The 18664-nt window shown below is 45.3% G+C and overlaps 1 protein-coding gene and 1 long non-coding RNA gene across 7 annotated transcripts in view; one reads left to right on the top strand and one right to left on the bottom strand.

Moving 5' to 3' along the window:
* LOC106036939 (uncharacterized) overlaps positions 1-18537 on the top strand; it is a 33268-nt gene extending 14731 nt beyond the window's left edge. The window contains exons 4-5 of one of the 5 annotated variants that reach the window (XR_010830813.1): positions 14896-15092; positions 15210-18537. This is a non-coding gene — a long non-coding RNA (uncharacterized lncRNA). The other 4 variants (XR_010830811.1, XR_010830817.1, XR_010830819.1 and 1 more) reach the window with 4 other exon arrangements.
* The window catches only part of POC1B (POC1 centriolar protein B), a 66705-nt gene continuing 53243 nt past the window's right edge, over positions 5203-18664 (bottom strand). For both annotated transcript variants that reach the window (XR_010830728.1, XM_066995319.1), the window contains 2 exons: positions 8997-9051; positions 5203-5601 (listed from right to left, as the gene is read on the bottom strand). Coding sequence is in view for 1 of the 2 variants with exons in the window: in XM_066995319.1 (XP_066851420.1) it covers positions 5558-5601; positions 8997-9051 (99 nt within the window). In the remaining variant the exon portion in view is untranslated. The remainder of the gene's footprint in view (positions 5602-8996; positions 9052-18664) is intronic.

Here is an 18664-nt window from a genome sequence, read left to right as displayed (position 1 = left end):
GTGGGTCCCTTCCAACTCGGGATATTCTATGATTCCATGATGCAGGCTTAAGAGTCATTTCTACAGCAAAACTTTATTTCCTGAAGATAAAGTTACTGCAGTTCTGCACACCTGTGCTTCATTTATACGGCACTCTCCTAATTTTAGTGTGAATCTCATGGCAAATGTTGTTTTCCGCTAAGACTCAGCTCCGAAAGTCTTGTAATTTCATGACAATCTCATTCTTTATATATATGAAGTGAGTCTTTCTAGCCTCCATGCCTAAGAAAGAAAATCTTGAAATCATAGTGTGTAGACCAAAACCCCTTTTACTGCTGTTTTTGATGGTGAATTTTAAAATCAAATACTATCTTGAGGAATTAGGATATTGATATTTAGACTTCATCATGTTGACAACTCCTCCTTGTTGGCAGAATCTGCAGACTCAGCTCCTAAGCATGTTTCCCATCTCAGCCTGCTTGCCGTCAGCCAGAGGAGACCCATGACAGTGGCCATTTTGGGACATGTATGTAGCGCCAGGACTGGGGACTGCGAGCTCCAGTGCAGCAGGTCTCCCCTTTGTTGCGTTCCAAAGCCAAGTACTCCTCAAGCCTGACGTAACAGCTTGTGGTACCTTGTGCTCACAGTTGGCCAGAAACAGACTCCGGAGGCCATACAACCCACCAACAGGAGAAGATTCATCCTCTCAGGCATGGGGCCCAGCCCCTTCAAGAGGGACAGACAAGTGGCTTGGCTCCGTGTCGCTGCTTGGGCTGCTTGGGGGCTTTTGGCCCAGAGGTCACTCCCTCCCAGACACCTCTGCGCTCGGCCGCAGGGTGCAGCCCTTCTTCTTCTTTCGGGGGGCCTGAGGAAAACACTGAGGCCTCCATGGCCTTGCAGACACTGATGCAAGTTTCAGAGAGGTTTCTGGATCACTTTCCCTGGGCTGGGCCCTAAATTCCCAGTGATGCACGTCAGCTGCCCCAGTTGTCTCCTGTGGGGTGGTTGCATCCCTCGGGAGCATGGCCGCCACTGGTGCCAGGCGGCCGCCCGGAGAGGCGCCGGTCCTTTTGGGAGGGAGGAGCAGGGGAGGACAGCTTGTGTGAGAGCTCCGCAGATAATGGAAAAGACATTAGACTCCACCCTTTTCTGGGTATTGCTTTTAGGCTGACAAGGAGCCGCTTGTCCTTGCCTGTGCGGAGGACCCGCCGTGCGCTCAGGACGTAACCTCCGGTGAAAGGCCACATCCTGCGGTGGGTCTGGGCTCTGCAGCCAGCCCTAGATGCTGCCCCACACCTTCTTGGCCCCCACACCTGATGTAAAGCACCTCCCACCAAGGAGCTTGCTGGTTTTGGTTCATGAGCGGCTTACTTCTGCTGTTTGATTTTGCACCTGCAAACTGCATCGTTTGCAAAGCTCCCAAATGGCCACTATTGGGGCAATCAAGTGATCTCCACGTACGGACCCATCTGCACAGAGGTGCGTGTCCAGGTGGTGACTAGGCTCTGGGCAGGCAGCAGCAAGGTGGCCGGCTGCCCCCCATCACTCTCAGCCTGCTGAGCAGCCTCTTGGGAGGCAGGACATGGCTGCGTGGGTCAAGGAACATAGAAAATACGGACAAGGAACAGACCACAAACTGCACCTTCCTTTTCTGAAATGGCTGGCAGGACTCTGCCCTATGGAGCTCCGGCTCTGTCCCTTGTAGGACAAATGCTTTCTGCTCATGGGACCTCCCGGGGTCTGACAGACACACACCTTGCTCACTCGTGCCGTGTGGGCCCTGTGTGTCCCCAGGGACACCACCTGGCCTGGCCTGGCCTGAGGGGAAGAGCTAAGCTCAAGCTTTCTCCAGCAGCCACATGGGCTGGGCACAGCTTAGTTTGCGCACTGTTTCATAACAAAATGGACTTGTGTTTTCTTCTTTCCTTCAGTATCGATGAAAGGTGATTTGTCACTGTTAACATCTGTGACTGTGCACAGAACATGTGACTGCCCATTTTCTGTGGCCTGCAGCACCCTTCAGCTCTGTACTGCTTAAGATGAAGAATTGCATAGGAGACGCTTTGATCAGGGAAATTTCCCATTTCCAAGAAGTGAAATTAAAACTGAATGAATTTTTTATCTCCTCAAGATGGATAGAAGTGCCAGCTGCTGTGTCCATTGGTTTCATAATTATCACATTCTCACACACATGCTCACAGCACATGACTCAAGCATCTATAGCGGCGCGCTGCGGTTTGCCTCTATCTTCCAAACTAACCATGCACACAGAACACAAAACCTCTTTGCTATTGTGTATGTAAGAATGTCTGTGGAAGGATCTTGAGAACTTTATTCTTACAAGATGTTCTTGTCTTCCTTGGACAAAGAAAGACATAATTTCATTTATATTGGCCTAAGAAAAATGAATTCTAAGTAGACATGTCAAGGCAGTGATGGTTTGATTCAAAAAAGATGGTAAGTAACATAAGTGCACCATGTACTTAAATACGTTGCTGGGAAAAAAAAAAAAAAAAGAGAAAAAAAGAGAGAGAGAGAAAAAGTGAATTCCCTCTCCATAAGAAAGAGATGCTTTAAACTCGTCCTCAAAATGCATGCAAATTGGGTGAGATATCTCAGGTCTCAAATTCATCTCACAAATTGTCAAAGGAGCAGAACAAAAACAGCATGACTGGAGATCTAGCATGGAAAAAATGTTTCATTTATGTTAAAATATGGCAAGTTCAGGGCAGTTAGATTTCTGCAAATTTCTTTTTCTCCCCACATAGCTCTGTAATGAGTAAGAGGTAGTAGCTTCTGTTTATCACTTTTTGGTGTACCTTATAAGCCTTTTGTGTGTGTGTTTGTGGACATTTAACTCTTTCAAATTAATAGTTCACCTCAGACTCTTGTAAAGAAGTCACGGAGGACTGATGCCATGAGTGCAGGACAACTTTTAGCCCGTTTACTCTTTAATGTGCTATGAAGACATTTGCTGTTTTGGTTCTGCCCGGCAGGATCTCCAGCTTGGTCAAGTACTGCTCCCTCAGTGGCTGCCATCCCTGTGCCCTGCAAATGCCTGGAAACACAGCCTGCCTTTCACGGATGAAAGAAGGCCATTCACATCGGCTGTTTTGCTGTAAAAAGCTCACTGTCTGGGGCAGTGGAAGCGTGGTCTCTTCATGATGCCACCGTATCTCCAGGGAGATGCTGCCATCTGTGAGGGTTGGCCGGGCGGCGTGGGTGATGCGGGGCACATGGAGACACAGCCAGGTGCTGGCGTCCCCAGCAGGGCATGGCCATGGCCACCACCAGCCCCACACAGAGAAGTGGCTCCTGTTTTCATGGAATACCATCACACTTCCTTACTCATCAGGGTGCTCCTAGGTGGGGGAATAATCCTTGCCACATCTTCACAAATATGCTCTTTTTCCTCTAATCACCCAGCCACTCACTCGACAGAAAATGCTGAAATATTAGAAGGACAGATTTTATATTCTGCAGAGGGACCTCGAACCAAACAGCACAGGACTGTTTCAATTCCATGCCAATCGCTTTTGGTGGAGAAAACACGTGGCTGAGATTCTGCATCTCTAGGTGTCAGTGGTGCAGAAGCAAACCCTAGCACAGCTTGTGGCAGATTTGTGATGAGGAACTCTGAGTTAGGAAGGGTGATGCTCCAAAGAGATTGTTTCAATGAAGCGCTTTTTCTTTGTGTTTCATGTAGTCACAGATTTATTTTTTTTCTCGCTTCAGATATTATTTTGCATCATCCTTGCCATATGGAAGAAAGGAATGAAGCTGTTCTGATCTGCTGCCATAAAAATATGAAATGTTGTTTGTGTGATCTTCAGAGCAGATTAGAACTGGGAATTTCCACTTTAGTGGGACTTTCAACATGTTGAAATTCGTTTTCCTTTCAATCTGGACAAGCTACAGTAGTGTCAAGTTTTCTTACAAATTAAAAATTCCCTTCCCAATCAGATTTGTAAAATACATACATTTTATTAATCTCTATAAACAGTGCTTCAAAGCAAGATGTGCATTTATAACTTTTATTATTTTATATAACTTGATTTTTAAATCATTCAGTGGCTATTCTGGGACTCATAGCTCATAGTTAACCATCTAGATTCTCAAACTGTTTAGGGAGGGAGGATTCTCAGAGACCATCAGCACCAGTCTTGCTGCTGCCTCTTGATCATTGAGTTTTGTGGACAGAACATGAAAAAACACAAGTGCTTTCATCAAACCCAACATTAAAGTACACTATTTAGAGCACTGAATTAAAAAAGAAATACTGTGAAGGTGGTAGCTGCAGGGGATGGGTTAGCATCTCTCCAGTGATACGTGTCACCTATGATCTGCTATACCTGAGCAGCAAGACATGTCATCATGGACATGGTGACATGCCCCACATGACTTGGAGCAGTCAGCCCAGGCGTTACTGTGGTTAAGTGTCAGTTTTCCTAGCATTACAAGATGACATATGGATTTCCTTTACAGGAGGCTGTCTACTCCTGGTGATGGAAATAATAGAGACAGCACAGGTACAACGGCTTCTAAGTCTCAGAGCAGGCTTAGGTAAGGCTGTGTTACACCCCCAACACTGGCTTCAGAAGGGACACGCACGCTGTGGTGGCACTGGTACTGCAGGGGCTTGGAGAAGAGCCAGCCTGGATGTAGGGTTGAGGCACCAACAGACCCATGCTGGAGGCAGCCTGGGTCTCTCTGAGCCATGTCCCAGCCACTTTTTGGTGTCAGAAGGGTGTGCACTCGCCTCCCAGCCAACTCTATGTAGAGCTGATAGTGCTGGGCTTAGCCTCATGGGGACACAGCCATGCTCCTTCCTGACTCATCTGACTCTGGGGATGGCGCAGTCATGTTTGCCTGGTATTTCCCCCTACCAGCTGTCCCTTTTGGGAGGGGCTGAGCCAAAGGGGGGTATCGTCACCCCAAGGGCACTGTCTGTCCCCCAAACAGTTCAGCAGCCCAGGTACTGGGAGGAGAAATAGACTCAGGGAGGGCAGCTGGCAGCATTACACCTCTGTAAGAGTTAGGCAGACAAGTCTGTTGCTCTCAGAAGGGCACTTATTGTTAGGGGAGGTTGGACTTTACATCATGGCGTTTATATGCTGTGGTCTGGGCCATGCCAGCCCAGTCCCTCATGGGGACAGCTTCTTCCCCCCTCCCTTCTTCATTTCTTAATCTGACATAAGTGATGCAAGATGGAAAGGTGCAAAACAAAATGTAGGAAGATTTATTGGGGTACATTACAGCAGTGCTCAAAAACAATGCAGCAAACCCCAAAACAACAGGCTGCTAGCACAGAAGTGTATTCACATCCATTTGGGGTAAGTGCTTACAGTTGCATGGAACCAGCTTCTGAGGCGTTCGACATGCAGAATGCACCTTATGGCCTTTCCTGGTATGAAATTCATAACGTTTTCAAAGTTTCTTGGCACTGTAGATGGCAAATTGCTGTTGACTAGATGAAGTGATGCCACAAGTGGGAAGTGATAGATGAGAAGACAACGACAGCGCTCTGGGGTGCAGACGGATGGGTTTCTGCCACAGTGCAGGGACAGATGTATCTTGTTCAGTCCAAAATTGCTTGCAAATTGTTGTTGTCCAGTGTCACCACTGAGTGAAATAAAGCTGAGGTGATTACTAGTACAGAGTCTGCAGGCCTTTTCCTATAGTGTAAATCTATACATTACAACTCCAGGTTAAATCATATATATTAGCAGCGAACATAAAATAGCTACAGAGCTCAACAGTACAGATGACTGGGGAATATTATGTTAATGAGATAAAAATTGTATTTTTCCTTCCAAATGCAAAGGGACTATTTAAAGAGGAGGGTTTTCCTTGGTGTAAAGATGATTTCTGAGGGTTGATTTTTTTTTTCAATTGTTTTTCAGCATCATTCCAGCCAGGCTACCAGCAATTAGGCAGTATTACCCATGAGTGATGCAAGAACAGCCGGGGAAGAGGAAAAGAAAGCCAGAAATGAGTTGCTGGGGGAGATACCTGGGGACACTGGCAGTGTGTTGAGCCAGCTTCTGAAGAAAACGAGGAAGAGTCTGACCAGAGGCAAAGCTGCGGCATGAGGGATAGGAGGAGATGGGGGTGGATTCTCTTCCCCACAATGATGCCATGGTAAAGGAGGAACCAATAGGCATAAGGAGAAAAGACATAATATAAGGGCCTAGTGGAGTGGCTTAGTAAGGAAGAGAAAATGCCAGGCCTCCTCATGGTCCACTGACTCCCTGGCCAAGCTGTGTCCCACAGCTGATGGATGGCCCTGGACAGCTAGCCAGGGAATGCATTTCACGAGTGGGGTGTATATGAGGCAGTACTTCATTCCCAGGCTTGGTGGAGGACAGAGAGCAGAGATAAGGTCATGACAGGAAGGAGCAGGCATAGATGGGATGCTCTTTCATCACGCTTGTTTACAGTGTGGCAGCGGAGCTGAACGTGCTCATTTATATTGCCTTGCATGGTGTGTGAGTGCTCAGCAAACAAAGAGGCAGGTGTCCAAAAACAAGGTGTTAATGCAGGCTGCAAATCAAGAGCATGGTGAACTAAACATGGTCACAAATAGGCTCTAATATTGCGCTGCAGGACAGTAACTCTCCCACTAAACCAAGAAGGGGTTTGAATGATTGGGCTGCTGGCTTCACACACTCTGGTAAGGCCCACCACACTGATATTTATAATGTGTGGGTGACTGGCAAGGGCAGACTAGTTCTCCAACGACACTGCAGTTGAGTTTAGGGGTTTGGGTCACCCAGCAGCAGCCCAAACCCAGCCAGCCGTGTCTACGCACCTGGAATGAAGTCCTCCACTGGGGCATTGACTTCGGAGATGAATGACCAAAGCACTGACATGAGAAAATAAGCTCTTGGTTTGCCATAAAGGCATTAGTTAAGCTTTCAAGGGTTGAGTGATAAGAATGCAAAATCTCTTTCAATTTGGTGGCAACGGGCAGCTGAGAAGGAGGGGTACTTGTCTGAATTAAAGAACAGCTTCTGCTCAACTGGTGTTCCTGGCAGGTTACACCTGCTTCCCACCCCATGCCTTGCTGCCACTCTGTCTGGAGCAATGTGCTCTTAACAATAGCTGGTGGCTGGAAGGTACAGAGTGTGCTACGCTGCTCGTTTCCTCTTCCTCCCAGCCTGATTGTTATTGCAGAGCTCAGGAGCAAGAAGGGCTCTTTAACGCCACTAAGCCACGAGAAACTGTGTCTGTGATAGTGAGGGTCCGATTTAATGCAATATGACTTCAAAGAAAAACATATAAAGAGAGAAGATGCCTCTCTGTAAGTACTGTGTGCTGTAAAGCTTGTGTATGTACACAAATGCTCACATGCACACACATCCGGGAGGAGGTGTGTGTCCATGGGGGGAAATCCTGCCTGCACCAAAGTCAGTGACAATATTCCCACTGACCTTGGCAAGGCAGGGTTTCAGCCAGTCTGTGCATGTGGTGGGATGCTGTGCAAGTGTTCAGGCAAGATGTGGGTTCATTTACTTGCTTTAGCAGTGTGGGATGGCATCCCGAGCACGCTACAAATGCACCAAAATACAGATGGGGAGCGAGAGCTCATCCCCAAGCCAGGCCCCGAGTGCCAGGAGCGGTACATGGCCGTGTTGTCCTGTCTGTCTGCACTACATCTGAGCTGCTGCACGTTGGTCTGCCTGGGAGATTTGGGACCATCCCCAGGCGCCGACCTGGGCCATAACTTTAGTTATTATCTTCAAACTTCCTGTTTTAATGCTTATTATCATTCTATTCCACTGATTTTTATTTTTTTTAACTGCTTTGAATTTGTGCAGTTAGAAGCATTGTTCAGTGATGATACAGATGGAAATATAAGACCCCAACATTGTGAACATAAGTCTTGTTTCCTTGGGTGCCTTTTGTAGATCCACTAAAGGTAATATAGGGACTCATGGTTTTAAGACCTGCTTTAGTATGTTTAACTATAAAATGCCAAACTCGAGTGGTTAATTTTATATCAATCACTGCATGCAGTGAGCCAGCCACCCAATTTCTCTTATGTAAAATGTATAGTGTGTTTATGGATTCCTCCTGTTCAGAACTAATGTTTTATAACAGCTGCATCCTCAGTTTTGCCATCCTTCCGTGGCACAGCAAGCACCACAATCCCGAACCACCACGTCTGAAAGGCACTCGTCTGCCCCCTTCATGCCGCCCACACAGTTCCTCCGTGTGGCACAGAATTAGGCCAGTCCCGACGTCAGGGCTGTCACTCCTGCCGGAAAGCACTGCGCATCCACGACTGGGACCAGATTTGGGGCAGCATGCCAAGTTCTTTTGAGAGCTTGGACCTAGCTGTAAATATCATAGCTGATGGCTGCCCACTGCTGAAAATCTGCTGCAATATTATGGGTGCTGAACATTTGGTAAATGTGGTGGTGAAGACCAGCAGTCAGTCGCGTGCTCTCTCTATCTGAGGGTGATGTAAAGGAGAGTGGAATAGGGGCCAGAGCTGCAGTGAATAAAAGTAGGAGTGCAATCAAAGTCATACATAGTGTCTGTGCAGGATTACAGATAGCTGGCAAACCAAACCAAAACATGGGTGTTGCTAACAAACATCTGGCATACCTGTTTCTGCATAGCAAGTATAAAATGTTAAATCACTTCCAGAACAAAACGTCTGAGTTACCATTACAAAAGACTAGCGTGTCCTCAGCTCCTGCAGAAGCACTCCAAACTAAGGCCCCAAATACAGAGCCTTCCCCTTGCTCTGGACAAATGCATCCTCACTCCCGTGCAGAGCTGTGGCCCCTTGGCCATGCTCTGTGTTTCACTGGGAAAGCTGGAAATATTGCAAACTCCTGAACAAGAAAAACTGCTGAACCACTTTGGAGCACTGGAATCTGGCTGTGTGAAATTCATTACAATTTAATTATTATTATTTTTTTAATCCATTTTAAAAATGTGGATGAACTACTTTCACAAGTTTATTTATTTATATTTATTTATTTTTGGTGAGTCTTTATACTTACTCTTCTTTATATATTCTTTACCTTCTCCCTTTGGAGCATCCTTGTATATGGAAACCTGCACCGGACAACACATAAACAATTGTGGTAAGCGCTCTATAAATATGCAAAGTGCAGTTGTTGCCACAGTACCAACAAAGATTCTGTAAAATTTGCCTTCAAACAAGGCTCTCAACTGCTCCAGACCATATCTGGATGACCCCTACATGTGTTAGCAATATGCTGAAATGACATACATGTGTTCCTTTGCAGCCTATCCCCGCACAGGTTTCTTTGTTCAGAATCACATTATGCATGTGTTTGTTATTCATGTTTCTGCTTCCCCAACTTTCCTTTGATGTAAGTTTAATACAACTTTTTCATCATTATTTGAAACAGAAACTGGGAGACATAAGGAGCATCAAATATAGGAAGTACTGAATTGCATTTAGCCAATGGTTTATTCCTTTTCTACATGTCTAAGACATAAATATATATATATATTTCTTTACAGAAGAAAAATAAACATCTTGACTTCTATGTAGGAGCTAGAGGTTTAGCACAAGGAACAAGCTGGGATGCCATGGCACAGTGAGCTGTCCGAAGTCTACCACAGAGGGTTGTGTCAGGGAAGGCAGGAGTAGATTCAGATTGGCTTCAGTAGTGCTGGAGGTATTTTTTCTGAAGTGGGCATTAAGTACACTTCTAGGTCCCCTGCAAGTCCTCAGAAAAAATAAGTCCTATACTGCATCATATACATCTTTGGAAAATAACTACAAAGAGGCTTATGTGAAGGCTGGGAAAGATGATTAATATTAAGCTATAGTTTCCTCTTTAAATGTTTCTGAGCCACAGCTTCACCTGCTGTTAGCTTGCACAGTATATGAAGGTACGCTTCTCCGTGCTTAACCTTTAAACAAAATTTCTGTGATTATTGGCCTTCATTCCCAGAGCGACTGTGAGAAAACAGGGCAGATGGGAGCAGGCTTTCCCAGTGGATGCTACAGAACATTTTTATAGTGATTTAAAGCTGTGTTAAACAATAACTTGTTCACATTCAAAAGCAGAGCATCCAAAGATGCTGCATGAGGCAAGGGAGAGAACTGAAATTGCTTTTGCGGAGATGCTAGGCATAATTAAAGGCTCATGTCTGAATCTTACAGCTAACAAACTGCTGTACATCAAGGGAAATGGCTCCCTAAGTAGCATTTTACAAAACACTAAATATACTGTCATAACAATAAAACCTAACTATCCAGCTGCTGGGGAATTGTGTGCCTGTGGTACTGTGGACATCACGTCCCCCCTCTCCCTTTGAATCCATCCCCTTCTGCTGCTGGAAATGAGCAAAAGTCCTCCCAGGAGCAGCTGAAAAGTTTAATAAAAATAACTTGGAGCTGTTTAATCTGCTTTTGCAATCTGGCTGTGCTTTTTCTGAAAATCAGGATCATTCCTTCAGCAAAGTTGCAGGGGAAGTGAGGGGCTCTGAGCATGGCCCAGGAGAAAGGAGAGGAAAAAAAAGCCTCTTGCTGTCTCCCCTTTTGACATGACAGATAAAGGCAAATGTGTGAAGAAGGTATTAAAGCCCCACTGCAGAGCAGGAAGAGGAAAACAAACGACACCACACCATATGCCCATAATCCCAATTAAAATGCATTCAAACTCATTTCTCTTCTCCTCAGCTTCCCTTTCACACCCCAGTGAACAAGCATGTTTGACAACCCAGTGTGGAAGTTTCTAGCTGACCGAGCAGGTTTCCCTCCCCTTGCCCAGGCATCTACCTGAGGATGCTGCCCCAACCTCGCCGTCGATGCCAAGGGGAAGGCAGCGGGGAGCATCCCCCAGGCCAGCAGGACCTCCTACCTTTGATGGGTGCGCTGCAGCAGGCATGGCACCCGGGGTGGTGCCTCCTGAGGCTCAGCACTGCTGACAGGAAGGGGGCAAGGGAAAAGTGCTTCAGGATGCTTAGGAGGCTGGAAAATGCCTTGGAGTCAGCAGGGTCAGGAGCATGTGAAAGGAAGGCAGCATGGGCTGCTCATTAGAGGCTGAACGGATCAGGAGAGGGAGAGGATGTTCGAATGGCAAATCAATTTGCAGGCATCAAATTGATTTTAAAAAATGCAAAAGGATGCATGCACCATTATAAAATCGAATAGGACGGGCAACAGATAAACATGGCCTACAGTTCATAAAACCACAGTTAGACAGACAGCAGAACCTTTTTCTAAGGCAGAATAGCAGGCAGCATGTCCCCGTGCCTCACCTGCAGCTTTTCATATTTCTGTTTTTCACATTTCTAATGCAGAACTAATTATTTTCCTCCAAAGGCTCCTCTTCATCTTTCTATTGACATAAAAGCTATTGACTGGACCTGTAATCACAGAATTGCTTTTCATTATTTGTCTCTTGCTTCAAATTCTGTTGTTTTGTCCCTTATAGCATCTCTGAGATCTCAACCAAGAATTCAAAACAGTTGCTTATAACTTTGCAGTCTCCAGGTTTTGGGTTTTACATCCGCCTCCTTGCCATCCTTTTCACATCTCCATCCCACTGCTTCCTACACAGAGTACAGCTGCCAGGTTGATGATACAGATGCGGAGATGAAATCCAATTCTCCAGAGCCGCCTTAGTAACACTGTTTTAACGTACTAGCTCCAGATAGTTTTCTCTGTGTGTATTTCCTCTGTGCTTTTAGGTTCAGCACGCTGACCGTTGCCTGTTGAGCAGGTGGAGTGCCCAACAGCCGCAGCAGGGTGCTATCCTCCACGCTCGCTCACACTGCAGGGAAATGAGCAGCTGGGGGGGAACCAGCCAGGTTTGACAGGTGTTGAGTCAAGCAAGAGGTCACACTGCAAACTGGTCGGAAACTGGCCGTAATGGACCAGGATCCTTTCTTCCTATTGCTACAAGCTTCATTTCTCCCAGCACTACAAATCTCCTTGATCCTGCTTCTAACTCCATGGTATCTCATAGCATCCCTCTTCAGCACTCAGATCCCTTCTGTCTCCTCACCCCAGCCTCAGACTCCATGCTGAGCTAGCCTCAGTCCCACCGTGCCTGCTTTCCGTCTGACCTAGGCCGTTCTCCTCAGTGGCTTTCAGTGATCTGCCTGCCTGCATCCTCAGGAAAAGTGCTTCCTAAAGCAGTTCACCCCCATCAGTTTTCCATACGATTTCTGATGCCAGAACATCTCCAGGAAAGATCCAAAGGGGGTTACATATTATCTTGTTCTCTGAAAAAGCTGAAAATTTCCTGAAAATTTCATCCTGAAATGGGTACCAAGAGTGGAAAATTTCAGTTAAGGCAGTTAAAGTTCAAGAAATTTGTGGAACAGCCTCTTATAGAAAGAAATGTAGGAAATGATGGTTATCTGTGGCATTCCTAGTTTGTGGTTTAGATAATTGTAGGAGCTCTTGCCCACTGCTTTCACAACCACAACCAAGGTCTCCCAAATGAGCTAAGTAATTCTGTATGTCAAGCCGTACTAGTGCTGTATGAGCTGTAATATTTATTTAAAGTTCTCCTGCAGACAATGTACCGATTCAAACTCTATCCCATAGCTGCTGCACACAATGTCATTATTGCACATCCCATTATCCCACGACAGGTGGCAAAAATGAGCTGGGCAATTTACACCCAACTTTGAAAATGTGCCTGCACTTTTAACCATGTTAGCAGCCGTGACTTCTTCACAGACACTTGAACAGGCAGTTACCAAGCAGTGCTGATGGTGCTGAAAGAAAAGAGGGAACAAGAGCCAGATCCATCCCTGCCTCCGCTCTGGTTATGCTCGTGGTCATGCCTTGCTGTGTGACTGCAGAGACCACGGTGTCTCTGCTGTAGGAGGTAATCCACAAACTAAGTCTGCAAGGAGGCACAACATTTTGAGGCTGCCTCACACTGTCTGGAGTTTGGCAGGCCTGTTGTTTATACAACACTAATACCAGATTGATGCTTTTGGGAAACTCCACCCATGAGCGATCCGGAAAATTTCCTGATATGCCCAATGAGACTTCAGCCAAGTGCATTAATTGTAGGCTGCAAAATATTTTTTTAAAGGAAAAGGATGGGAGAGAAGAGAGAGTGAGAACAGAGAGAGGAAGAGATAAGCAGAGAACCGATGGGCTACGTCAGGACAGGCAGTATAGGAAGGGACGAGGCATTCGTGCAGAAGGAGGCAGAGGTTGTGGGTACATTTGGGAAGACCACTCAACCTAATTATCAGAAGCTGGGATCTTCTCAACTTAACCAATTTAACCCAAGTACACAGACAAATTAGCAACTGATGAAACTTATAGGCAGGAGGAAAAAAAAAAAAATCTTTAGGAGTTTGCTAGAAGCCGTGAGTCTGGATTACAGAGGCAGATAAAGCTGCCTACAGCGCAAGCCCCAAGGTGAAAGAGAAGCTGTCCGACATCCCCAGCGTGCTTCACCTGAGCACCCAGAATGCTGGGCACATGCCTGCACAACGTCCTGCCCTCAGATAACCCCGCTTTAAAGAGAAAAATGAAACAACCGCCACCCCCCAGGTGATTCAGAGTTAAGTGCAGGGAAATATTCTGTCTCCAAGTGAAGATGGGGCAGATAAAGCAGGAAGCAGCAGCAGAGCCAAAGCACAAGCAGCTGGCTGCTGAAGCAGATTTCTAGAGTAAATCTCAGTGCCTAAGGTACCACGAAACCACCCGATGTCCACAGCAATGCCCAGCAGCCACAAGTGTCCAGAAGAGACCTGAGAGGTCGGTGCAGCCTCTGCACCAGAAACTGGCTGACGAGAAGCAAGCGAAGGAGGCAGCGCTGAAGGGTACTGCTGCTTCAGAGAGACCGCAGTGCAATTAAGTGTTTTAGAAAATAGAGAGGAGGAGACAATATTGGCACTGGGAGGTCTCCTGAAAGTGCTCAGAAATGAAGCTCAGTATGGCATGAAATCTATTTCACTTCCAGGGCAGTTTAACCTCTAGCAGGGAGGAATGCTATTCTGGCTCTCCCATGCAACGAGCCAAGATGGGCTGTGCGATGTCATCACTGTAAAAAAACAACAAAAACCCCACACCTACTTCTGAACAATCAGAAAAAGCCAGGCAGGGCCAATGTGTATTTCTTCCAAGACCTTTTCCCTCTAATTACAAAAGAGAAAAGAAAAAGAAACCAGGAAGAATCCCAGGTTTAGAGCAGAGCCGTCCTGGAGCCGTGGAGAGCTGCCAGGCAAGCTGGCAGGAAATCAGGCAGGCTTGTGATGGAAACCTGCCTGTGTTTCGGCGGAAGTTCATCCAAACAGATACGTTTCTGCGAAACATTTTGCTTACGACAAACCAGCATTCACTGACAAAAACCTGTTCTGTTGGAAAGCTCCCAGCCAGTGTTTATTACGGCATCATTGTTCCTCTAATAAATAAATACAAGGAAAGTGGGTGTGTCAGAGCTACTGCTAATGAGCTACATTACATATATTTTTGTAAGTGACTCTTTATATGGGGCAAATCTTGAAAATTAGACCTTGGGCGTTTCAATCTGGTTTTGTTTTCCCAAGGAGGGCTAAAGGCTCAGCTGTTACTCTGTAATGTATACAAATGCAAACAGATTTGTGAGATGCTGGGTGCGAATAGGGCGATCTTATTGCATCCATAATTTTTCCATCTTAAACAGCATTTTTCAAATATTACACATTGCTAGTTTTATATATTTCCATGTTCCTCCCAAATCAATTACACAGAAATAAACATGGATTATTCCCTCCCCAGTACTCAGGTTCTGTAACAAGGGTGTAACTCTCTCACTTTGAAATGATTAACTTGATCATTGAGAGAAATGGGGGAGAAATGTGGAAAACACATACACAAGTTACAACAGCTGAGTAGCTGAGGGCATTTTTATTTCTAAAAGGAAATAAAGACAAAATGAGTGATATATATTTCTTCTTTTATAGTTTTGAATGACCCTGGTAGCCTCACATTTCAGCATCTCTTCCTAAGGAATATCTAGAAGGCTGGAAGATAAAGTCTGCCTGCAGTCGGGACTTTGTTCTACACACTTTTCATTTACCTGACCTCCAGGGCCAGACCTGGGAGGCTCTACTTCAGACAGCTGTGCAACAAATAGCAAAGTACCCCTTTAGACTAACCAGTAAGTCAAGTTCTCATGGCTATATTTGTTTGCCATGTACCTTCAGAAAAAAATATCCCTCAGTTCCTACTGACATTTTCTTTCTCTGTCCCTCCGTTACGTGAATATATGTACAAGATTAAGACACTTTCAGCACGTAACTTCAAGCGTGTGAGAAGTCCCACCGATTTCAGCCAGCGACTTCCTATTGAGTCAGCAGCGTCCTGATGCCTGTGTGCGATTCGAGACGGTGACTAATCGCGCTGCTGGGTAGGTACGGCCTGCAGGATGTCCTGCGGCCCCGGCCCCAGGCACCCGCCCTGGCGGCATCCTGGCTCTGTGCTGGGACCAGGCCGATGTGACCATAAGCTGCTGCATGCCCTGCTTTCGTCTGGAGAGGAGCCCGTGTGCCTGGAGCTGGCGAGATGTGCAGTGCACGTTGCGAGCACTGCGCCCAGGGTGGCTGGGAGGATGGCTGGAGGGGCATCTGGAGGGGCAGCTTCGTGCTGGGTATTACCCATGTGCTTCAGCTCTTCAGTAGCTCAGAGCACTACCGGATCAGCACAGTGTGGCTGCCACAACTTCTCTAATGAACCTCTTACAGCCTCTCGATAATGTGGCTATTTATAGGCTGGGTCTATGCTGAATAGATTGCAGAAGCTGCACAAAAGCTCACAGTGTTTTAGCAATGAAGCCGTGCAGAGACATCGGTGCAGTTTGAAACCACTCGGTATGGTTACGTACAATTAAATATTATAATCTACTATGCCTGATTGCACTCACTGTTTAACTGAAAAGTTAATAGTATCTTATTGCACTTACGAAATTTTCTTAGAAGTGAAAGCTGGTCTTGTGAAGTACAGGAAATTTCAAGTCTTACAGACTAAGAGCTAAGTCCTGCTTTTGTACCAGCATCAAATTATAGGTGTAGCATCGTTTAGCTTTAACAGAACACCCCCAGCAATCAGTGCAGAAACTGGTCATACTCAGAAACAACCATCGTCTCTTCTTTTGCTTTCAAGTTGCTCTTTTTAGGCTTTAGTAAATGTACCAGGTCTTGTGCTCCCAGCATGTATCACAGGATGAAAATAATTATAAAAAGAATGATTAAAAAATGTTAGACAAGTGCTCTCATGAGGAAGAATTGCTGCTAGGAGCATTCTGTCCTTTTCACCACCCAAGTGTATTGCATCTTAAATGTTCCATTTTGAGAGATGTGAACAAGAAAGGCCGTGTGAAGCAGCAGTGCCCTTTGCCTATGGCTCACCTGAATCTTTCTCAAAAGAAATCAGACAGGATTTTACTGCTTTGAACCTCCCAGACTTCTGACACTGTGACAGTTGTTCAGGAAGCCCCAGTAAACAGCAGACCACTGCAAACATGCTGTGCTTCTGAATGATTAATCTTACGACAGAACTGACGTTCAATACAGGCACTGGCATGAGCACCACAAGCCTTTGGCTTCCATCACAGCGGTCAGAAAAAGCTTCAAGTGAAATCCTGTGCCATGGAGACTAGCAGTTCCTGCTACTTTCCCTCTGTTCTAGTGTTTTTTCTCTCTAAAAGGAACAGGGATTTCCTCCAGGGATTAGGAGGAGGAAAAAACTTGAGACAGATGTACTGTTTCATTACAATACAAAGCACAAAAGCATGAAAAAGATAGCTAATAGATGTATTTTCTTCATCTCCTGACAATTGCTTCCTCTTTAGCAGCTTTGAAGAGAAGTTGGGTTCCTCCCTTTTATCCTGGTCTGTAAGGGCTCAAGCCATAAAAGTACTTACAGATCTAACTACTACTCTCAGTCTCAGAATCCTGCATTTAGGTGGCATTGATAGGCTTGGCTTTTCTTCCCAGTCCACTCCTGTCTCTGCAGGTGTTCACTGATGCTCAAGGCTGTGCTACATGCACGTGAAAAAGGTGTGACCCCAGCCACTAGCAGACGGTATTACCGGTAATGCTGGAGCTCCTGAGGGGTTCTTGAACTGTATGTTCTTGCACTGGTCTAGACTGTAGGTCTTGATCTAGTGAGCATGCCTATTGAATTTGGCCTAGAACAAAATGTAACCAGGATCAAGACTTCTTAAAAATGTACATATTCCCTTTTACCACCAGCTTTCTTCACTGGTTGGAAATCTAAGCACACCCACCTCATGTGAAAGGCCGTATTTCTGCTGGCTTTGGAGCAGAGGCCCAAACACAGCTGCTTCACCACAGCACAGAGCTTTAATTCTGAGGCTGCTGGGCTCTCCAGGGTGAAGCTGATTCAGCTGCTTCCTGGGCAGCCATCCCATTTCACAGCCAGCACTCCTTAGGCAAGAGTAACTTTTCAAGAAGGTGAGGTTAGGCACATGTTAAGGTTAGGTTAGGTTAGGTTAGGTTAGGAACATGGATCCAAACCAAAGTCCTTACTTCGTTGGTCTTGTATGAGTAGCCTAGCAATTCCAATAGACCCCCAGAATTAAATGATTAAACTATCAAACAGTAGGTCTTTCAACCTGCCACGCCCAGATGGTTTTGTTTTTTGCTGTGTTGTTTTTTTGATTTGTTTTATTATTTTTTGCTTCTGAAGACAGGGAACATGAAAGGAGGCCGGGTAAAGAGCTCAATCTGATTGTGTGACTTTGTGACAGGAAATGAATTAATGAAAATAAGCAATTTTTCTGCTTTAATTTCCAGTTACAGTAACACCCGTGGTATCTCATCTAGACCTGCTGACTCTCTTAGATAAGAAATATTTTGGAAGGGGAGACACATTTTGTCTTGTATAAGATTCCTCAGTACTCACCAATAAAATCCTTCAGCACCGTTGAATAAACAAGGGCCTGTTTTTTGTATTATTAAGATGCTTAAGTACAATAATAAGTTGTAAATAATTCTATAACAGAGGTAATAGATGCAGCTTATCATTCACTGACTAGTTTAGAAACTATATTTTTCTGCTGGATTTAAAATTTATGGTAAAATTGGTGAGGAGTGCACTCAGCATATCCTGTTAGCTGAGTCAATTGAAATTGCACCTGTTCTTGGATGCAAGTCATAACAAATGCAATCCATATACATTGTAAAGAAAAGGACTTGTCTGCACTTTTTCCAATTAACATCTGCCTTTTGGCAAGTCATTAACCTATTTTCTCACAAAGAAACGGCTTCAATTGTATTATGCATCTGAAGCGTGCAAAAGTCCCTGAGGGGGCACTCTGACAAAAACATACTGTTCCTGGATCCAATGTGAACATACATATTCATTAATTGTTTGGGGCAGAGAGTACAGAATTTCAGATTTTTACAAGTCTTACAGCGTAAACAGTTTACATAAAGATATGTCCTTGGAAACACATTCTGATCCCAGCTACCCTTGTTTAGTGTTTTTGTGCTGTGATATGGCAATTATATTTAATTGCAGCAACCCTGTAATAAGACTTCTAGGAAGAAAAAAAAAAAAAAAAAAACCATTTACCTTAAGAATAGTACAGCATATTTATTTATAAATAAAGATGGCAATTTATATTTCTGGAATCCCTCATGCTACAGGGATCTACTCAGGCAATCCCAAAATGGCTAGACAAACTTAGTCTATCACAGTTTTTCTAGC

This window comes from Anser cygnoides, chromosome 1 (genome assembly GCF_040182565.1).
Source record: "Anser cygnoides isolate HZ-2024a breed goose chromosome 1, Taihu_goose_T2T_genome, whole genome shotgun sequence".
Classification (NCBI taxonomy): domain Eukaryota; kingdom Metazoa; phylum Chordata; class Aves; order Anseriformes; family Anatidae; genus Anser; species Anser cygnoides.
The sequence above is the reverse complement of the archived record's forward strand: the minus strand, read 5'-3'. Positions and strand labels throughout refer to the sequence as shown.